Source organism: Trachinotus anak, unplaced genomic scaffold (genome assembly GCF_046630095.1).
Source record: "Trachinotus anak isolate AG129_WGS33_773 ecotype Australia unplaced genomic scaffold, CSIRO_AGI_Tana_v1 ptg000028l, whole genome shotgun sequence".
Taxonomy (NCBI): domain Eukaryota; kingdom Metazoa; phylum Chordata; class Actinopteri; order Carangiformes; family Carangidae; genus Trachinotus; species Trachinotus anak.
The window spans coordinates 8,491,175-8,508,916 of record NW_027273879.1 but is presented as its reverse complement, the minus strand read 5'-3'; the positions used below and the strand labels follow the sequence as shown (position 1 = coordinate 8,508,916).

The 17,742-nt window shown below is 40.1% G+C and overlaps 1 protein-coding gene across 2 annotated transcripts in view; it reads right to left on the bottom strand.

Annotated features, from left to right (window-relative positions):
- The window catches only part of LOC139611025 (astrotactin-2-like), a 239,721-nt gene extending 223,727 nt beyond the window's left edge, over positions 1-15,994 (bottom strand). The window contains exon 1 of one of the 2 annotated variants that reach the window (XM_071465265.1): positions 15,335-15,994. In XM_071465265.1, coding sequence (XP_071321366.1) covers positions 15,335-15,779 — 445 coding nt within the window. In that variant the 5' untranslated portion in view covers positions 15,780-15,994. The remainder of the gene's footprint in view (positions 1-15,334) is intronic. The other variant, XM_071465264.1, reaches the window with a different exon arrangement.
- Positions 15,995-17,742: the final 1,748 nt, after the last annotated feature.

Genomic DNA, 17,742 nt, shown 5'->3' with positions numbered 1-17,742 from the left:
AAAATCTAAGAAAATACAACAATGTCTGTGACCTTGACCTGTCATAATCCCCAAAAGACACCACACACTACCTGCAGCCAGCAGACAGGGTCCTCTTCAAGAGCCTCAAGCATTACTGGAGGCTGGAGGGATGGGCCCTCCCCAGGGAAAGCAGGGGAGAAAGGCTAGACAGAACCTTGTTTTTGGCAGTCTTTTCAAAGGCCTGGAGCAAGGACCCCTTTGAATGCCATGGCTGGCTTTCAGGGCAGCAGCATCCCAGCCCATATCCACACTGCCCTCTCCACTCCAGGTGAAGTGTCCTTAGCAGGCCGCAGTTGTGCCCTCCCCACCTCAGTCATGAGGCCCACCCTATGCATGCCCCTCTTCAGCAGCATCATTGTCAGTGCCCACTGAGGTGGTGACAGCAGTGGTACAGGTCGTGTAGGAAGCAGCAGTCTCATTTAAAGACTTGGTCCAGGTTCCAGTCCAAGAAAGACTAACCACCATACAGAAAAAAAGATCAAAACTGCCATCCATGAACATTTTGCCCACAGTCAGGGGAAGGGGGTGGTAAAAGGGCCAAAGCACAAGCCAGTCCCATGAAGAAGTAGGAGCCATGTACAATCTACCACCATGCATATTGAGACAGAGACAAAGCCAAAAGAGTGGCTGTCCCGAGCGGTCTGCACCCATTGGTATCACAAAACATGAATAGCAGATAATAGCATCACCTGTAAAGACTGTTTGTTCTCTAGTAGTAATTTTCATAGAATAGAGAATTTAAATGAATAACCAAATAAATATTTCATTAATCTAACTGTTTCTTGAATCTCGGTAGATTTTTTTGAAATGTTATACAATGTCAATGCAAATGTTTTAAATTGATTTAAATAAATTACCACAGTAGATCCATTTATCCCGTATAGAAAATGAAAGTATTTTTCCTGATATTGTTTAATTTAGGCTCATTCTTTATGAAAAATAGGACTTTTTATGTTCATATGAATTAATTTCTATCAATAATAACATTTTCTTATTCAGTTTTCTGTCCAAGTATTTTTTTTTCATAATGCTTTTGAATAATGGGTGATATTAAGCTTGTTATGAAAGAGGTAAGGTGATTTAGGCTTATAAAAGTATCCCAGATTATCAAATTCATGCAGAGGTTTTATTTTTAATTGATCTAAGTTGATCTAATGAATTACGTAGCTCAGAATAAGTCGCAGAAGTCAAAATTGTAAAAAATGTCTCATTACTAGATTCACCCTGGTAGAAATATTAAAGCATGGGATCACACATTGTGCAACACCTGCTTAACAGCAGGAGAGACTCTCAATGCACTGAAAGCAGTGGGTATTTGTCTTCCCAACACTATGAAACAAACGGATTCAGGCTGAAAATAAGAAAAGAAGCTCTCTGATAATTAAGGCTGGCTGGCAAAACTACACATTAGGGGACTGAGATTTATCAAAATCAAAACAAAATATGTTTGACATATCCAATGAGCGCCTTTAGGCCAAAAATGTTTTGTATGAAAATATGCAGAGCAACCTTCTGCTGGCATTTTGGCAGGATTTCCTGCAAGATTTAAAATAGCACAAGTCTGAGTTCTACGCATGTGAGGTGCAAAGTTGCCTGGAAGTTGGAAATGACAAAAATCTGTCAATAAATCAAAAAAAAGATTTTTTATCTTCACTTCAACTAAAGCTGTACTCAGAGTACTCCCCCAACTCTGACAGCCATAGTTACAAGCCTAACTAAGTGTTGATCGCTGGAGAGTGCCATTTCGAATGGACCCATTAATTCTGTTTGTTGAGCTGTCTCATTACAGAGTTAATAGTGCATTCGTCCTGATTGCGGTCATGTTATGGAACAGTGATCACACTGTTGCACTAATGAATGGAAGGAACACAGTGCACACGGCGATATACAATGATCTGTCCACTTCCTTTATACCAAAACATCTATTTATAGCTCTCAAATGCTCCATAACAGGTAATCATTTTGGAAATGGGACTAAATATGGTTTGTTTTTAATTTAACATATTTCTTTAGGTAGTGGTTGTATCAACACACATTGTAACAGAGGATAGGAAGTATAAACGCTTCCATATGTTTTTGCAACTTAATGCCTAAACAGACTACAAAAATACAGTTTATGTTCACAGCATGTTCTCTGGCCATTTATAAAGGAACTTCGCTAAAAACAAATGTTTTGTTTCACATGTATAATTTGTAACTCATGTGTAAATAAATTATAGGATCTATCCAATCAGTAATTACATGTTAGTCAGGTGGGCTGTGCCACTGGCAATTATTTGCTCTGCTTTCTGCCACATTTACAGTAACTGGTTTTAATCAGTGATCATAGGCTGGGACATTAATTACAATAATTACATATCACATTAAGTTACACGATCCCATAGTGATGCCTTTATATAATTACATTCAGGTAAATAACTAAAAACCAAAACAAATACTAAGTATTCATTTGATAATCACGTTAAATAAACATTGACAAAACATTTATTTATTTACATTACCTAAAATAACTTGTAGAAGTTGTTTTGAGAGGAACTAAAAAATGACTCATTGTCAATGACACTATGGACAACTTCATATAGATAAAATAAATCTATCAGTCTCTGACCCTTATGTTTACACAGCCCAGAGAGTGAGAGATTTCTAGATCATGTTGCCTCCTCGCTTGGACTGCAGCTCGGCGTCACAGTTTCACAGCAGGCTTAAATTGTACAAACTGATTGAGAGACAGTTTTATTCATTTAGTTGCAGGTACAAGAATTACATAACAGAATGCACAAAAACCAACTAGATAGGAATTGGGTTTCCTACTTCAATGAGAGACCCAGTGATCCCCAGTCAGCGAAGCCATACTGCTCCTGTCTCATTGAGTGAGTTTGATGTCACGTTATTAGCACCCTTAGCTGGCTTCTCTCTTAACTCCACTTTTGAGGAAAGGTGATCTTCAAAGCTAACAGCAGAAATGAAGGCAGAGTACACAGCAATGACATAAGTAGCTTCGGTTTATCATTTTTACCCCCTGGCTGTGGCTATCAGAAGCAAATCAGAGTCCTGACCATCACACACAGATATGTTGCAGCCTTTGGGGCTCTTGTACCCACAGAGATGTGAAAACATTTTGCAAAAAAGAGCTTGTAGCTTGCAGTCCTCGACTTCTTTACTTAAAAAAAAAAAAGGAAATGGGCGGTGTTGGTTTTCTAATGTTGACTGTGATTATTTTCATTACAGACTGATCTGTTGATTTGTTTTTGACTGACAAATCTTCGTTACCCTACCTTCGTAACCCTACCTACTGTCATCTTCATCTGTATCTTCCCACCTTTGCTACAGAGATGCCTCAAATTGGCTACAGACCTCGCTGTGTGTCTCCCTGTTTGCTTGATGTGTGATTTATTTATTTAGAAGAGGTGGCATTAACATTAAAACCAGACATACTGCATGTGTTTGTCATTCTCCCTCTGAATGTGCATTAGTGTGAAACAGATGGGAAGAGGATATGTGTACATGCTATTTGTGTAACCTATCAACACTTGTTTTATCACCATTGGGGCTATGCATGACTGCATGACTTAAATTGCATTTGTGTAGAATCTTAATCAAATCAGCTTTAATTTGTACAGCTCCACAAACAGTCCATGATGGACAATCCCTGAAAAACTGCCACGTAACAAAGGGCCGCCAGCCCACGTGAGCCATTTGCTCACCTTGACAATGCTCTTAGACGCGTCACCTACCAGTGACCTCAGGAGAGCATGTTCTGTTGTGTTACACTTCTAAGGGTAATTGCTGTTAGATCAGAGCTAATCCAGAGCCAGACAAAATACCTGAAAAAAAAAAATGCACAGTGTGTGCTGTGCCTCAGAATGGAGGCGAACGGGATACAGCCATGACATACCAATGAGCTTCGTCTGGATACGCATACAATATGTGAGGCCAAATGTCCATTTTCCCCCTGAGGCTTATCAGAAGTGTATAGTTGCTGAGAGCACCTCTATTCACGTTCACTGATGGTCTATGAAAAAAAAGATTACATCTCACTGAGGCATATTCTAAAATGGTAAATATGAAATGTAGAGTTTGATAATAATGATATGGAGATATATTTATCAATTTAAAATCCTCACAGCCCACAGCGTGGCTTCCATCCTTCAATATGTATGATTGCACAAAATGTCTTCATGAGCCACGCTGATGCATGATAACAACAGCAATTTAGAACTGAAAACACAAGAAAAACAACTTTCAAGGAGATGTTATTATAGGCACCGCTGCTAGCCAAACAAGTATTAATTATTGCATGTGTGATCTTTGTTGTTCTCGAAAAAAAAAGTGCTCCTTTGTAAGAATCGCACAAAGCCGCATTTATTGAAGAAACCGACAATGGTTGAGCATAAAATCTACACTACCTGAGGTCATTCAGATTGTTTTGCCATATCTTACTGATTACTTAGCAGTGGGGACAATGTTTTGATTTTGTCGGATATCAATGGGCCAATATTATCCAGACTGACAACTGGAAAACACAAGCCTCATAACATGTGTCCCTGTGCAGATAAAGCTAACTCCAGCAGGAACTTGGATAGATGTGCATGATGGAGCATAAAAAAATAAAAAAAAATTGTGGGAGGGAACCCATCGGTCGAGGGGAGATTAATGGTGCACATACTTTATCTGAAAGGAAATCTCAGAGATTGTGCAGCTTGGAGGGAATGCAAATAGGTGCAAACACACCAGCATAGATAAAAGGTTTAAAATCTTTTGTAGGAACCACGGGGATACGACGGTAGAGAGCTGTGCAGAGCTGGAACGTTTCCAAGGTGCAGAGCATATTCTGTTGGGAATCAAATTTTATGGGTCTTAAACATCATTGTGACCAGCTTATATGAACAATGACTCTCCTTTTCCTCTTTGAAACGCACACACTGCTTGTCATGTTTGCAAAATAAGACCCTTATGTGATATCAATAATTCCATTAACTAGGTTAGTCGAGACCATTTAACTACATTACCATGGTGATAATGAACTTGTGCACAAATGCTACTCCAAACACAAGTTACACTCCTGTGCAGATAAAGAGGGAAAAAAAGAAAACACATTTTGTTGGAAGTGCATTTCAGAAAATATTGTCAAATCCTACTGAAACTTAGAGCACAGTCTTCTGTTAGTAGAGGAAAAGAAAAAAAAATGATTGTGTAGAATAAAAGCAGAGGTTGGTGAACAATAGCATGAGCATGAAAAGAAGCAAGGACAAGAGGGAGCGAGAGCAACTGGAGCCCAAAGAGAGCGAAACTGGGATTTCATCCTGCCTGCGATCTAGAAATCTAACCTGTCAACCAGTAGGAGGACACTTACAGCCCGTTCGGTCTGTTTGAAGCCAGGGAGGAGGGCGCGGGCGAATTTCAGTGAGCAAGGTTGTGTGTAAACCATACATTTTACTGACAGCTCGATGCTGACTCTCACTTCCAACGATCTTAATTATAGCCAAGTGGAGTGGTAGTGTTTTGCAGATTGCAATTTGATGCACCCAACCATGCACTTGCTCAAATAAAAAAAAAATAATAATTTGAAGCATTTCCATTTGCTTTGGCGAAAAGGACACTTTGTGACATCAAAATCAGCCACCCAGAAGAACCCTTAATAAGCGGAGAAAAATGAGAGCATTTCAACATAAAACACTGCTAAAACTGACAAGGGGGAAAGAACGGACAAGTGAAGCTACAAAATGGAGAAGCAGTTTACAGCCTATTTTTGGCAACGCACTGTTTTCTATTTCATATTACTCCTTTTAATCCAAACAGACCGGACTGGTCTTTGTTGCCATTCCTGTTATTGGCAAGAAGGGAGATGCCAAAGAGAAAACAGACTTTGAAAATGAAAAAATAAATAAATAGTTTGTTCTTGACTGACTGATCCTTTGATTTGAACTAAATTAATTATGCATGAAAATGGCACAAAACCAATAAAAAGCTAGCATAGCTTTAAATGATCTACAAAAAAAATAAAAATAAAAAATAAAAAATAAAAAATTACAGCTGCCTTGCAGAGATCTGTGTAAGATGTGAGCAGCACCACCGTTTGTCAAAAGCTGCTCTTCCTGTGTGTCACACAGGGAGTTGGCACAGAGCAGTCTGACTGGCTGTGTATCAGCAGGCAGGTATGCAGCATTTTCATCACAGCCCTTGCAAGATAAGTTCGAACTTGCACACAACTAAGAGCTTTGCTCAGGCAAAGGAAATTCGACCTGCTCTCGAGCATCCTGACAGCGCGCGCGCGCGAGCAAGGGTGAACGTTTCTGAGCAGTGCTGCAGCTTCCAAGCAGAAATCCAAATGTGAGAACACACACCCCCTCAACAAGCAAACATCATGGTCTGGTCCATAAATACACAGTCTGATCTCCAGGCCTTTTTCTCTGTTTGATTGCGTTTACACAGTCAGGGTTGAACTTAATGCTCCACTGTTGTGTTCCCCCGTGTCTTTTGGTTAGTCACATTCTCCAGGTTGGGCAAAAACTGTATTTTCAACCAGAAGAAGTTAAAGGTAGTTGGAAGAGTAGTTAAGGATGGCTTAGCACACTGTACACACACACGCACACGCACACATATAGTTGTAATTTAGTTTGCTGTACTGCCTGTGTGTGTTTCTAAATGTGCCTGTGTGTGTGTGTCTATCTACTTTTATCCTGTTACTCTTTTTTATTATTTATAGCCCTTAAAATACAAATTTGATTAAATACAAAGATATTCCCTCTCACAGAAAAAAACACTGGTATCAATATCTTTATGTAAGGATCGATTCTCAAAATGAAATGTCAGGTCGGCGCGCATCAGTATCGATCTGCCCAACTTAAATATTGAAATACCGGGAGAGAAAATTCTGATAGAACTAGTGGAGAAAAAAAAAAAAAGAAAGAGATTCAACACAGTTGAACTCTCCATGAACTTCACAAAACCAATCAATTCAGGTAACAGAATGACATGAATTGTGCAGGTTCAGTAAAATTCTGCTAAATGACTGGATATTATAGAGATGCAGACAGGTGCCCATGTGTTAATCAGCGTAGAGACCTGATGAAAGCCTTGATTTCTCCATCTGTAAAAATTGGGTTCGATGCTGTGTCTTTATCCAATTAACCTTTTATGGAAAAACCGCCCCTCTATTTCCTGTCTTTTCTATTCAATCAAACCAGCGCTTTGTCTGAAAGGTCATGTTTGTTCCTCTTGCAGTTTACGAAAGTTGCTTGATACAAATGCTACGTTGTGCACAAGCTGAAGACCTCAAGGATATGTTGGCGAATTTCAATGTCGTGAAATGCTTGGTTTTAAATATACTGTGTGCAAGTTGATGGATTTCACCAGAACTCCCTGAGCCCTAAATGTCTGACTCGCATTATAACAAGTATTGTACTAAGAGAGCAAATACATTACACTGTTTTTGTCACATGGGGCTTTCTATTATGTGGTAGGGGACACACCAGAGGAGCCCAAGGAGCAAAAAGAGCATCTAAATGGAATTGCTTTTATAAATCAGTGTCACATTATGCATTCAGTGCACTGACTATAAAGCCCCTCTACACTATACAAGTCGAAAGTTTATGAATCTTTTGGGAACCAGCTTGCAGCATGCTTTCTTGTTAGATGCACCATCCAGGCTGTTCTTTGATACTCGTCCAGCTTTACATATTGAGATAAGTTCTCTTAAGGTACACCCACATAAAAGAATACTGGGGTGGGATAAAGATAACAAGGTACATTATGTGTTAAGGACTGTGACGAAGCTCAGCAGAAACCCATCAAAGAGGCAGAATGTCAAAATCAAACTCTGTTGGGCAGATAGTGATAGAGACATTTTTCATATTTCTTGACCAAATTTGATTATTGATGGAGCTGAGGTAAATTCCTCTTACTTATTTTTGAATTGAGATTCTGAGTAATTATTTTGGATTCAACATTGGATGTAGTATCCATTGTGATAAATGAACAGCTGCGACAGAAGGAAAGGCTGGGGTGGGAGTCTTGTTTTGCCTTGTAGGAAAACTGTGGGAGACAGGCCATCGGCACAGTCTCTGACCTCATGTTAGACTAGAAATGTTTTTGTCTGTAAGGAAAATAAAATCATTTAAACGAAGGCATTAGAATCATCGCCTGAAGTGCCACGAATTGGACTGTTTAATGTATGGAGTCAGGCAGCAGAGCTCTGTTAAGGTGGCACAGATTAAAAGATGAAAAGAAGCACAGATTGGATAATGAAAAAGTGTAGGTTGCCCTTAAGTTTTGATGCTTATGTTTGAATAAATGCAAGCTACTGCTTTCAGTTTACATGAAAAGAAAGACGATCGTAATGGTGAGAGTCCTTGGGCTTGTCACTGAACCTCTGAAAGCTTTCAAAGCCACAGTGGACATCCTATGTAAAATGCTAATGGATAAAATAGCTGTCAGTGGTTGTACACACTAGTTATCCAAGTATTGGACAACCAGCCTTCTCAGCTCAGATTTTTTAATATCAGACTCAGCCATTATGCGTCATAGAGCTCCAGCAATTATTTCACGATTTATCCTGTTACAGTAAATCACCAAAAAGACTGCATCTTAGTTGACTCATTTTAAACATACAATATCTGATAAACAAACAAAAAAAACAAAGACAAATTTGAATTTGCCATACACTCATTTGCCAAATATTATCTTTGATCTTTTTTGCCAATTAATAAAACAGTAAAACATGTGTGCACGTTGTTTCTTTGCATAAATGAGAGGGAAAAAAAGCCAAGTAAAAGTGAGCTTGTGCATTCATTAGAAGTATTTACATACACTTCTTTGTTCATTCCGTCAAAGATAACTACAGTGTGCCTCTCAGCAATGATGGTAATGATCAAATGATTATCTTGAGATCAAAGCTGTCCACCACTGCTACAAGGCAAGAGCAGAGACACTGGTGGTAAGACAAAGCATTTCAAAGTAAAGTTCCTGTAAATAGGACACAACCGGTACGGGTTACTGACCGCAATTCATTCAACCCTTCAAAGACATCCCTTAGGTCTGTCACCATTAAGCTGAATGAGCATGATTCCTCACTCACTGCCTGTCAAATGAGTTTCCCCAATGGGCGAGGTAATACAGCCTGACAACATGTTGTTTGTTTTCTCAAGAACAGTTTCCTGTAAAAGAAAGACATATGTTTCTCTCTCTCTCTCTCTCTCTAATATATATATATATATACACACATATACACACATACACACAACAATCAAGCCAGCATTTGGCATATTTCAACAAGGAACAGACATGGTGCTGTAAACAAACATGAGAATGCTTGTCATAACTGCAGGGGCCAGATGCATAAGAATCCATGCAGGTTCAAGAACTAAAACTGTGGCTGTGCAAGGACCAAAATGTGCTGATGCATTCCTTGTGTCAAATTTCTACAAAACCATCCAGGGTTTTTTTGTTTTTTTTGTTTTTTTTTTGTTTTGTTTGTTTTTTTTAATTCCTATAAAAAGCTTTAGTTGCACTTCCTGAATTATCCATAAATAGATATGGAAGTGCCTGTTAATGAAAAGAACAAAGAAAACTTGCAATTCAACTGCAAATTAGTGAGCGGAGAAACAAAACAAAGGCAGATGCTTTTACAGGTGTCATTGATGAGTATGAAACTAATGTGAATTATACACCTTTGCAGCCACCAGATTTCAAACCAGTTTTACACCTGTGAGATATTTTGGACCTCCCCGTTAAACAGCCTTCTGAAGGAATATTTTGGAAGAATGAAAGAGATTTGTAGAATTTATGCAAAGAACCACTGAAGCTGTTCATACTGAGACTCTTTGGTGTTGGTTTTTCCTTTGTGACACATTTTGTGTCACACTGGCAAAGTTGTCAAAGTTGTCAACATCAGAGCTGGTACTCTTATACACAACCATTACACTAAGACATAGGTGTGTTTAACACCCTGGGTTATCAGTCTTTTACATGTGCACCACTGCTTGTAGTATCTCAATTATCGTGGACCTCAAAAGCATCAAATTATTAAAGGTCTCATAATGTAAAAAGTGAGCTTTCCATGTCTTTTTTTTTATTATAAAGCAGGCCTAGGTGTTATATTATTACTGTTAAAGTATCAAAGCACTCAGTCGGCAGAGAAATGCAAGTAGCCTATATACAGAAACGGTGCCCTGAAGTAAGCTGTCAGGATATCTCTTACTTTGTGATGTCACAACAACACAGTCGACACCCTAAGCCATGCCCCAAGCTTGGCTGACCTGGACCCACTGTCAAGCCTTGCAGTTTCTCGCAGTGTTTACCTGAAACCTGCTATATTTTTATTCCATCACTCACAAAACAGTCAGCCAATCAGAGAAGAGGCTCAGAGCCTCTCTTGTGATTGGTTGACCGACCTGTTGATGTTAAGAGTTCCAGAGAAAAGGCTGAGAGAGGAGATGTAAAACTACATTGTAGATGGTTTTTGGTTCTTACAACCACAATTATATCTTCTTATGGATATGAAAACTTCAATTATAAAACTGTAAAAGTGTAAAATATGGGACCTTTAAAAAGTTTAGAATTGATTGGAATATTAAAACAGCTGTGAAGACTAAAAAATACACAGAGAATAATGTTGTATATTAGATTAGGTCTTCTTTCACCTCATTTTCAATTTCCACTTCCCCATATTATACTTGTTACGCTAGTCAAACTTGTGTGTACATGGCACAAGGTACTGAACAAAAAAAAAAAAAATTGCACATTTATAAATACAAATGAATGTACAGGAAATGTATGTTTTTGTGTGTTTGTATTATAATACATCTGGACCATGGTGTGGTCAACAACAACAGAACTCACACGACAAAGGAGGCTGCATGTAGAAGAGCATTCATCTTAAAAAGACAGCCTCCTATAGGTGTATTATGGGAGGTCAAATGATGATAAATAGACCATTTAATGGCCTGCACTAGCTCCACCGTGGATCCTATTTGCTATAGTCTCTTCACACCCTCGGTATATCAGTAGGATGAGCTTGTTTATAGTACTCCAAGATAAACTGCAAAAAGTCCGTACGAAATCTCATGCAACAGCAAAACTCACACCTCCATCTCGACTCCACACCATGTAATCACTCCTACCTCTCCTGTTGACCTTTGCACCCTCTTCATTGCTTGTCCTGCAGTGCTAAGCTCAGCCCCTGACATAAGATTGAGACGTGGTGCAGTTAGTACATGTTCTGTGCCACAGGGAACACAGTGCTCTAGTAGAGGCATTCTTTTTTTCTCCACTTTACCACAGTTGCTTTTAATCTCCCATCTCTAAGCAAGCAGGGTTTGCTGTAACTCCTGTTTAGAAAGATACAGCGGGGCAGAGAGGGGAGACGGAGAGAGAGGAAAAAGCTGGTTGACACGCCGGTGCTCGATAAGATGCACAAAAAAAAAAAAAAAAAAAAAGGGCTAAGACACTCTGGAAAATGAACAACATAAAGATTTAGTCCAACAGGATGGACAGAGCCGATAAAGGACAGGGAGACATTTGGATGTCTGTGTTGAGTGCCTGAAGGTTTTCAAAAAGGTGAACTCCTAATGAGGTGTTTACCGAGTCAGCCATGTTGGTAAAGGTATCGATTTCCACCCAGTCCCACATCACTTAAAATGAGCAAAGAAAATTATCTTGTGTGACAAAGCGTAGCAGCAGAGAATTCTCTCCCCAAGAATTTCTAAGTATGATGCTACAAACTTACATTACCAACACATTTAGCACAAACTAAAACCACATGGGAAAACACCCTATTTTTAAAGTGAAAGCCCTGAAGCTGAAAACTTAAACGCTTAATTCTTCAAATGTGGTTTAAATGCAAAACCTTTTTCCCAACATACACCCACACAATCAACAATAAAATATATCAGAGAAATCCAATGCACGTCGTTTTACCAAAGGCAAGGAGAGTATAGGCTGTGTGCTTATTGGATACACTGATATCTCTCACAGTTTTCTTTATTATTACTTCTTAAACACGTTAGGAATAAGAAAACAGAACAGGAAATGGGGGGGGAGGGAAGGGAGACTGCTCTGTGCACTTCCTCCGCGCTGCCCTTTCTGCTCATCCATTCTCCATGACACTTGTGGTAATAAATCAAAGCTGAGCAGGCAGGCCACAGCGGGAAGGGTACTTGCTGCCCCCCCCTCCCTTCCCTAACCTCTGACGTCCGTTCAACAAAACAATCAGACATCTGACGGTAATGCAGAAACAGACTATGCTCATTATGGTTTAGATGGCATTTGGCTAATAAGGTTTGCCCCAGCATTTATTTTCCGACGAAAAAAAAAAAAAAAAAACAGTATTGAAGTATGAATTTAGTTATGAAATGGAAAGAAATACAGCTGATAGTTTGCAGAGAAAGAATTTAATGCATGGTTTGCACCTTTACCGGCCAGTCAAGTGTAGCACAGCAGTAAACACCGACTGATGAGGCACCGGTGGTACATGGTTGAGCCAAAACAGTGAGTATGTATGGAAAGAAGAAACAAACATGTTTCTAAAATAAAATTGGCAGCTGAGTTATTTTAAGCATGAAAAGGTCAAAAGCGGGCAGGTGTGTCAAGTGTAATGAGACGCTGACTATTATGAGCAAATGAAGCTACTGATACGTTTCTTCTCTGGTGTCAGAGTCAGTGAGAGAATATTAGATGGTGTTTTACTCAAGAGTCAAAGATCTTTCACAGCGAGTTCTATACTATTTTCTGTTCTTTAGATCAGGTTACATTATTGCAGGAGGCATTTGCTGTGTTGTTCGAGCTGTTCATCAGCAACGGATGTTAGCAAACTTTCTGAAAGCTTCAGAACATTAAAAGAACAGAATAGTGTTTGCCTTAATCCAACGTGGCCTGCACACTATACAGTATATATTTTAATACCCACTAAATTATATAAGAGAATAAATAAAAAAAATGATAATGCCCAAGCCTGAGCCTTTCTAATATCTGTCTGTGTATTTGGTAGGGCTTAAGCCTTTGTAGCATCCTGGAGCATCAAAATTCACAATTTTAATAGGAAAGAGAAAACGACAGGAATATTGATGCAACCCATGCAATTCTGATAACAAAAATTCACTGTCTACGTAATTCAGTTTTATCATTTTGCTCGACTCAGTCAACAACTGTGTATTTTTATGATGCCATGTACAACATTTAATTCGCAGGTGACATCCAAACGTCTGACTTGAACCCCTCTTAACACATTTAGAGCCGTATCTCATTGTCATTAGCTTGTTGTGTGTGGTTGTGTCATGACACACACCCGGCAGGTGTCTGACAATACCAGCATGCCATGAAAAAAAAAAAAAAAAAAAAGGCATTGATGCAAAAATAGAGAAGCATTTGGTTCATTTTGGAGTAGTGCACCATTTCCTAGCAGACAACACATAGTAAATGAAAATCAGTAGACTTATAAAGGTTTTGACAAAAAAGGACATAACCACGAAGAGAACAGAAGGGATTGTATGTCGCTGGTGAATGAATTTCTATTTAATGTCAATTTCAGTTATGAAGCGAGAACATGATGATTTGTTGTGGATACTAGTAAACTGAAGAGCTTATTCAGTTTCTCAGTGTGGTCGGTGGCATAAGTGAACATGCTTGTAGTTCTCTCAAGGACTGGATGAATACATCATCTACAATACAACATAGTGTCTGTCACTGTCTCTGCATTCAGCTGAATTGTTAGTCAAAGCCTTAAAGTCAATGTAACTGGGACAATATCCACGTCCCTTTAGAGATGTGTGCTGGGGCTTCATCATTTTTAAAAAAATAATTGTAAACTCTTTGTTATGGAAACCTGTGTCCTAAAAGGACAGAGTTCTTCACACATGCCATGCCTTCAATGTGTATTACAAACATGGAGCTACTGAAGCCCTTCCTCTCATCCTCCCTCCCACCCCTCCACAGCATGCAGTCATGCACTGGAAGGGTGAAGCAGCAAATTTGCTAGCTGGCTGACTGGGAGGACAGAGAGGCCTTTCTCACCAGTCAACGGCTGTCCTTAATGAGAATAGAAAGTGATTTACTAGCTTAATGCTCCAGCCCTCAGCCCGCCCGCCCGCCTTTGCTTCACACAGCCAGTTTAGTCGGCACTCTCCTTACAGAGAATGAAATTGAGACCAGGGGAAGAAAAAAAAAAAAAAAAGAGAGAGAGAGAGGAGAGCAAGCCTGAGTCCAAAAACGGAGGTAATGAGACATTTTCATGGATTCTCTCCATACCCCCATCACTGACCTCCAACAAGGCTTGCATCTTTGTATTTGCCATATAACAGGTTTCTCTCATGCTGAGCCAATACAGCCATCCTGAACTGGAAAGAAAAAAAAAAAAAAAAAAACCACAGCACTTTGCAATTATAGTCCAAACAAAACTGTGTGCCATGCACTCTCTGCACTTCTACCAACACACACACAGAAAACAGTTGCTTGGCTCACACACCACAGGGGCAAGCATAAGAGCATCTTTCACATGACTCTGTGACATCAGTGAACTATACGGAGAAAGAAAGGTAAACAAGTTCCCTTCATGCACAGTCTCCTCCTCTTACAAATATACTTTAGCTTGGTGTGAGGCAGAAGTACTTCCTCGCCATCGCCTCCTCTATGGTTATCCAATCAGTGATGCTATTCCCAATAGCAGAGTGTTGTGCCGTTATGATTCGCTCAGTTATCGAGGCATGTGTGACTAAACACAAAGAAATGGTCTGCAGGTTCCCTTAAAACCAAATGTTGATGCAAACTCTCGCTGAGCATTTTATCCAGTCAAACTTATACCACCAGCAACGTATGTGTGGTAATAAAATACCAATTTCATGTGTATTTGCAGGGCCAAATTGCATTCCTTGATTGGAGCACCCTACTTAGGGTATGCATGAAATTTAAAGTCATAATCATATTAAACCACAAAATGGGAAAGCCAGAGAGAGAGAGAGAGAGAGTGAGAGAGAGAGAGGTAAGGAGAGGGTGAAAGAAATGCCACTTACACATGAGTGGTACTTTGTTTTCCACACAGAAGCAGCACTGCTCTAAGGAAAACTCGGGTGACTGAGGTCCTACATTCTCATTTTACCTGGACTGTGAGTTGCACGGTGGTTAGACAACATTAGAGTTACAATGGAACCCGAGCAAACAGGACAGGTGAAAACAGCACGGAGGACGTGTATATGCAGGCGTGATTTTTGGAATGTAGCTCAGGGTGAACACAGTCTGCCAGTGTGCATGGTCCTTATGCGCACAAACGTGCAGCTAGGTCGGCTGGGTATCACCATGGGTAGGGAAACACAGCAGTTCTTACCGAGTGTGAAGTAGGGGAGAGCTGTGTTGTCAAGATCATCCATTACTGAAATTCGCCCAGGTAGGTCTGTTCTAACGAATAACAGGAGCCGGGATTCCCCCCCTCCTCCTGCTCCCGCTCCTCCTCCTCCAGGTCCTCCTCCAGTTCCTCCTCCACCGACACCACCTGCTCCAGCAGCACCAGCAGCGGCGGCGGCGGCACCCCCTCCTCCTCCTGCGACCACGTTCCCCGAGGCTCCGCCGGTGAAGCTGAACTCGTTCTCCCGGAGTACGGGCAGGGTGGACACGGTCACGGTTTTCACCTCACACGGCGTCTCCGCGTCGCTCTCTTTGTCCCGCTCTTCGTCAGGCGAAGTCGCCCCTCTGTTTCCCCGGACCGACAGGGTGCCCGTCAGTAAGAGCCCCGCCAGGAGGACGCGGAGGCGCAGCAGTGGTGTCCTCGCCATCCCGCTCCTTGTGTGTGGTTCCCTCGCTTTGAGTGGGGCTCATAAGCTGCCCGTTCACTTATAGTACAGTCGCTGCAAAGGAGTCGCGTCCGTCCAGGAGGCGGCAGCACAGGTGTAGTGAGAATGACATCTCCCGGCTCCGCACACACTTCCATCTGCGTTCACGCTGTGGGACAACAAATCACTTCAACACGGACAAACACGTGTCCTTTTAGAGGCAGATTTGAGGTGGAGTCAGCGTGTTCGGGTCGTTTCCCTTTCCCCTTCTCCGCCTTCATTTCTGTCTCAAAATGATGTTTGTAGTGGTTGATACATTCATGACAGAGTGAGAGTAACATTCACATCTCTTCATCATTTGGATAGCCTATTATATATATATTTTTTTTTTCTAAATTCAATGCTTCAAGTACAACCGTATAAACGATTAGTCAATAAATAAACATATGGGTATGTAAGAATTTAGCCACATGACAAGTATGCCTTAGTTTTTTGTTCAAGGTCCATTTAGTAGCCCCTCTGGAGCTTTCAATCAAATCACATCATGAGTAGGGGAGCAAGTTTTCAGGTTTTTTACTTATCAGTACCAGAGTGTAGAAATAGTTACAGCTAAACATCATGCAGTCAAAAATTTACCTGAGTAAAACTACAAAGGTATTAGCATCAAAGTACCAGAAGTAAAATGCACAGAGGCTGATTTCAGTAACAATATGTTTTATCATTGCATTAGGCTATACTTGTTGAAGCAGCAGGTAAAGGTGGGCCAGTTTTAACTATTTTATATACTGCTGGGTAGTTTAATCCATAATGATACATCATCAGTTTATTTGTTGATTATATTTTGCGTCATTAATGTAAATCTACAAATAACTTGTAGTTAAAGCTTTAAAATAAATGTAGTGGATTAAAAAGTAAAATGTTTACATCCAAAATGTCGTGGAGCTGAAGTGTAATCTACCATAAAAAAATGAGTTACTCAAGTAAAGTACAAGTACAACACTGTAGATAAGTGCAGTACTTGAATAAATGTACTTAGATACTTTCCATCTCCGAGAAGAGAGAAATAATGAGGTGGGTACAGAAAATAAAATAAGATAAATAAATAAATCGGACACAAAAACACTACGGTTGATTTCCCCCGTACTTTAATAAATGAGACCCCAGGTCCTCAGGATACCTGGACTTAAAATACTCAGCAGTGAGTGCTTAGCAAAGGCGTTTCATTTATCCATACACCTGCCAACTCTTAAAACAGGTCGTTTGCAGCTTGGGCATAGGGTGAAATGTAGTCTACCACTTCAACTCAAAGTGCAGTTCCACCTGACAGATCCCAGTTCGAACTAAAGTACATTCACCCCACCCTGAAATATATATATCACCACTGCTGAGTGCACAAATGTAATTTGAGAAAAAAATCATTGGAAAATCACAAGGTGTTGCAAAGAAATAAAATAGTTACAAAATACAAACGTTCACAAAATAATCCAAATGGAATGATATTAATAACTGTCACTGATACATTTTTGGAAGAGAACAATACATTTGTACAGCTAATTTACAATTTGTTCTTCACTTATTACTTAAAAAGTCAAATGGATGAGGCAGGTTGATCCAAAGCCACAGCCTCACAGACTCCTTGATCCGAGACCTCAGAGTCAAGCTGGTGTGTTAACGCAAAACATTCACTCATGTCCTTGAGCTCTGCTGACGGTGCTGAAACAGTTAAACATATACTGTGTACCCATTCCATACAACCAACAAGTACTACACTGATAAAAATCATGTATGTTGGAGTGCACTGTATGTGTGTAAGAATTATAACAGCAGAAGTGTGGCCGTTTTTGTTGCACTAACAGGAAGGGATACCAGTCATGCACCAAAAGGCATCAATCATGTAGTGACTTTGGAACAGAGGTGTCAATTAAACTTGATAAAGAGAATACAAAATGTTCCACCAAATAGGCTG